Source organism: Papaver somniferum, chromosome 8 (genome assembly GCF_003573695.1).
Source record: "Papaver somniferum cultivar HN1 chromosome 8, ASM357369v1, whole genome shotgun sequence".
Lineage (NCBI taxonomy): Eukaryota > Viridiplantae > Streptophyta > Magnoliopsida > Ranunculales > Papaveraceae > Papaver > Papaver somniferum.
Window position 1 is genome coordinate 26978009 of NC_039365.1, and position 5219 is coordinate 26983227.

At 44.6% G+C, this 5219-nt stretch overlaps 1 protein-coding gene across 1 annotated transcript; it reads left to right on the forward strand.

The window, feature by feature from the left end:
* The first annotated feature begins 3664 nt into the window (after positions 1-3664).
* Positions 3665-4519, forward strand: LOC113305303. The gene has a single exon (XM_026554368.1). The coding sequence runs from the start codon at positions 3665-3667 to the stop codon at positions 4517-4519; it is 855 nt and encodes a 284-aa protein (XP_026410153.1).
* The last annotated feature ends 700 nt before the right edge of the window (positions 4520-5219 follow it).

Sequence of the window (5219 nt, forward strand, 5' to 3'; positions counted from 1 at the left end):
TCTTGTTCTGCAAACCCATTCATTGAATTTCAAAACCATTGAGTACAAAATATTTTCAGTTGATTTGTGGATTTACTGACGAACAAAACCAAATGAATGTCTAACCATTTTATCAGTCTTGAATCAGTTGAGTTGTTGTCGGAGTTGATTAGATTGAAGAAAGAAGATATCAATGGTACCATTGAAGATGGTGAAGAATTGACTGGTTTTGTTGGTGTTACTGTGAAGAAGAAGGAGAAGAATGATTGTGGTATGATGAGAACGTCTTTGCTGTGAAGAAGAAGGAGGAGAATGATTCCGGTAAGATGGTGTTTCTGGTGGTGTAGTGGTGGCGATGGTGTTGCTGGTGGTGGTTTCTGCTGGAGAAGATGAAGCTGAAGGACGCCTTTAATGACGGTGAAGGTGTCTCAGTGGGAAAAAAACAATTTTAAGAAGGTTAAAATCGTAAAAGTGAAACCTAGTATATCCCAATTGGGATACCAGCCTATATTTTTGAAACTTATATTTTAGGAAACCAGCCTATAAAAAAGAAACGGAGGGAGTACAAAATATACACTTAAGTTTTGCAATCAGGAATATAAGTAATGTGATCATAGTATGTGTAGGTGTAAATAATCCACAGGGTTAGGTGGAGAGATCCCAGGCTAAATTGCACCAAGAAACGAAGGAAGAGAAGCATCGAAGAATTCAAGTGGGCACAAACAAAGAGAAATCACGAGGGCCGAGCGTGAAAACCATTTAGCTGTAGGATGTGACAAGTCTCCAATCATCTGACAGAAGACCAGAAGACACTCGGTCAAACTAAGAAAGAAAGTCAAGACAAAGCGGCGAGAAGGGAGAAGGAAACCTCGGACTATATAACATTAAAGGATCGACCTCAGATGCAAAACTGTCGGGAGCTTCTACTGTATCGGCCCAGTCGATAGATCGGAGGAACATCAAGGTAGGTCCGAGGAGGAACAACGAGAAATATGCACCACGATTTACACTGTAACTTCGTCGTATCCCTGCCTTGGATTATAAATATAAGGGAATCTAGAGAGTGAGTGGCAGGTTGTAAAGGAGAGAAAGTTCACACTTAGAGAGAAAAGAAGTCATTATTGTGAGAGATCATCACTTGTAACCAAACTTGAAGTAATATTAATCACTCCTTTCACCCAGTGGACGTAGGTAATCATGCCGAACCACGTATATCTTTGTGTTCATGTTTTTTCATGCATCTTCATTTTGGTTTAGTTTAGTAGTTTCACCCTTGGATGTAGTGTGCGATTTTATGCTATTACATTCTGGCGCCGACTAAGGGGACCGTCTAACATCTTCGGATACCTTGATTTCATTCACCAAATGAGATAATCTAAAGCTCCTAAGAACACCTTGAGTGCTAGTTGATGCTAAGAGATAAACTCTATTGGTGTGACTCTTTTCATTTTTGTTTGTTCTTCTCGTTTGGACAACAAATTTAATTTTTTTTTTTATAAAGTTTGGTCATTAAGAAAGGTTTTCAGTTAGTTTGCGTCTGGGTAGCAAAGGCGACAGGAAGATCTCCAAGAGCTCCCAAATAACGCCATCGGCGTTTGGTAGCAGCCACGGTGAGATTCTATAGACAAATCGTCTAGCTGTGTTAGTCAACGAGTAAAATAGAGTTTTTTATAATTAGTTATCTCCGTCTTCTTTACTCATCTTTCGTCATCGGATTCAGGCAGCTAGAGAAATTCTAAAAAAACTCCCATGTAACATCCTCGATATTGGTTGAAGTCACCAGAAGTTCCATACCGGTGTCTTAAAAGTATTAGATCTTACAAAACCCACCTCGACAGGTTGACTTTAGATCGATGGGTTGGATCAGAGAGTGGGAAAACAAAGATTGTATGTAGTCATCACTATCCGCCGGAATAAACCCAAGGAAGTCAGGGCAAGTCATCCCTGAATTGTTCTGAGGGAATAATACTCGTTGTTGAAAATTAGAGGCTGAAGTGTGACATCACAAGAGTACAAATTCAAGGCTTTTCACTCGGAAAGTACCAGTCTTTAATGATTTGGAATGTATGACAAACAAATAATGATTAATGCACAGCCGAAATACCGAAAGTGACATAGCACGATATTCGTCAAAAGATGTACTTAGAGTCGAAAAGTGTTTAATTGGTGAGGTCATCCGGACAAAATAGAGGGTGTCGTACGCAAGCCCAGTTTTAGTGTTAGGTCCTTTCTTCTGAGTTCGTACATCCCATAAAACTTTTCGAAAACAGGTCAAAGTAAGGAGTTATTTGTTTTTGCTGACGTAGGTAGGGACGATACTCGGGCAAAGGGTGCGTCCGAGCCAATGGCTAGCACTTCAGGGAAGGGAAGAACCTTAAGGAACCGCACGGTTACCAGCAGTAGCATGCAAGGAGGGATAACAGAACCAAGACAGGGAAATGACTGACAACCTCCCCTCGAGGAATCTAGAGCACCAGCAGGAGGGATGCCAACCGTGGACGAGGAATTCGACTTGGGACGAGATGATGACCCCCCCTCCATTAGAGCAAATCAACCCAACACAAGGGTTACCCGAGCAGATAGACGGGCTGACTGCGTCAGACACTGAGGACGATGAGGAGGCGTTGATCATGTATGCCCAGAGGCGAAGAGCTAGACGACGAGCCGAATATCAAGAGGCCCTAGATCGTGAGCAGTAGCGACTCAGGCATGTACAGTTGGGCAGGCGAAATGACACTAGAGGCGTTCCTCCTGTGTTGCCACTCCCACCTCCACCGCTAAAAGCAGTGGCGCCCCCAGCTCATCTGAACTATAGAAACGGGCACTCTAGTCACGAGAGCACCGACCCAACATTGTTAGCCATTTTAGAAAATCATAGGAGGCAGGAAACAAAATTAAGGGAACTGTAGCATAGATATCTGGCGTTAGAGTATGAAAACTACCAGTTACGTAATCAAAGGTCTAGATCCAGAGGATCGTCCAGTCAGGGCGCGTCGAGCAACCAGGGACGATCGGGTCAACCCCCGATACATCCCGCAGCAGGGCCGACAGGAGGAGGATACGGTCCGCCCGAGAGTTCGTCTACAAAAGAGGAGGAGGCCGAAGAGAGAGGAAGGCCGAGGAACGCAACGTAGGATAAGCTCAAATAATTAGAAGAAAAGATCAAGAAGCTAACATGAAGCAATGAGGACGACAAGCTTGTTGAATTAATAAGCGAAGCCGAGAAGACTCCTTTCACCCGAGAATTGGAGCAAGCAGCATTTCCACCAAAGTGCACTCTCCCTGCTTTCCCATCAAGATTCGACGGAACAGGAGACGCGGTCGAACACGTCAAAATGTACACTATGTCGCTACTTCAGTGGAAGGGAAGTGACGTGGTCATGTGCAAAATTTTTCTGGCGAGCCTAGAAGGCGAGGCGAGGAACTGGTTATATGCACTCCCAGCAGGGTCAATCAATACTTATGATGTCTTAGTCGAAACTGTCCTTGAGAATTACATGACAACAACAAAGATCGACCCAGAGTCAATAGATTGTTCACTCTATCCCGAAGATTCCAAGAGCCTCTGAGAAATTTGACAGATCGATGGAGAAAATTATACACGGAAATAGGCAAAGTACCAGTCGACCAACAAATATTCGGATTCGAAAACGCATTAGGGAAATCAGACCCGATCTGGATAGCCATGTTCATTGAGAAGCCTAAAACCTTGAAAGAAATGATGAGAATGCAGGAACATTACATAGCCTTGGAGGAAATACAGGAGGATTCAAAGGATCGAGGAGTGCAAGAGGCGAGTGCAGCGGCTCGGACGACCACAAGTGAGACCCCCAGGCGACCCGATAAACGGCTAGGACCACCACCGAGAGGAGCTGGAAACAAAGAGTGGGTCGAGAAAGGAAAAAGTCCCCGACACGAGGCAAGGGCCTACACTCCTTTAAATTCTCCACTAGAAGAAATCTTCAAAGAGGTCGAGAAGAGAAACGACATCATCTACCCAATCTCAAGGGGAGTACAATTCGAAGAGACAAAGGATCACCCCGAGTACTATCACTATCACCAGTATCGGGGCCATTCTACCAACAATTGCCGAGAAGTAAAAGATATCGTACAATATTTAATGCGAGATGGATACCTGAGGCAGTTCGTCCGACAGGAAGCACCACCAGCTACCATACCCGAGGTACCAGTACACCAAGTCAGAATCGAGAGATCCACTAAGTTTGTATGCAACACCATTTCGCACTCGGCTACCCATGGGTACGACCTGAGCTCTGGGATCACATCTAGAATTCATAAGAGAGACCGTAACGGCAAAGAGATCTTCATTATGGCCAAGACCTTGCCAATGGAGCCATGGATGATGCAACCTATCTCGTTCTCTGGCAAGGATGTCCCACTAAATGGCCAAGCCCATGGGGACCCCTTGGTTGTCACTTTGATGATCGAAGAATGGAGAGTGAAGAGAATTTTGGTAGACAGTGGGAGCTCGGTTGAAGTCCTTCTTATGATACTTCAAAAGAATGGAGCTATCAGATGACATCCTCATTCCGTCAACATATCGAATTTACGGTTTGAATGGGACCGTGACTATCCCAAAGGAAGAGGTAACTTTAAGAGTGTCGGATGAGGGAGGCTACCTCGATAAGCTCACCATATTCTGCGTGGTCGATGTCATCTTACCCTACGAAGCAATCATCGGGAGACCTTGGATCGCCGGAATCAAGGGGGTAGCGTCGGCCTATCATCAAAGACTAAGATTCCCAACGTACAAAGGAGTAGTGGAGGTTATTAGCGATTCCCAAGCGGCCAGATAACATATGCAAGTCGATATTCAAAAAAATGAGGAAAGGCGATAACGACAAAGGAGGGAAAAGAATAAATCCAAGGAAGCGGAGGCTTCTCAAGAGATGGAAAAGGTAATTTCCCAGGCGTTCATGGCGTATGAAACCAACGAAAAGGAACCGTTATAACAATCACAGGGAACGGCACCGATGAACGAACCGAAGCCAAAATTCTCGGCCATAGGACCCACCCGAGAAATCAACTTAGGTACCATCTAGGAGACGAAGATATTAATAATCAGATCCCTATTATCGGAGGATCAAGCGACCCAGCCCGTAGCAGTTCTGTGAGATAACATGGACGCTTTCGCATGGAACTCGTACGAAATGGAAGGCATTGATCCGGAGATATGCTGTCATCATTTAAAAATAGATCCAAGCTTTAGACCGGTCCGA

Coding starts and splice junctions, on each gene's coding strand:
- LOC113305303 (XM_026554368.1), top strand. CDS start 3,665: ATGTTCATTGAGAAGCCTAAAACCTTGAAAGAAATGATGAGAATGCAG.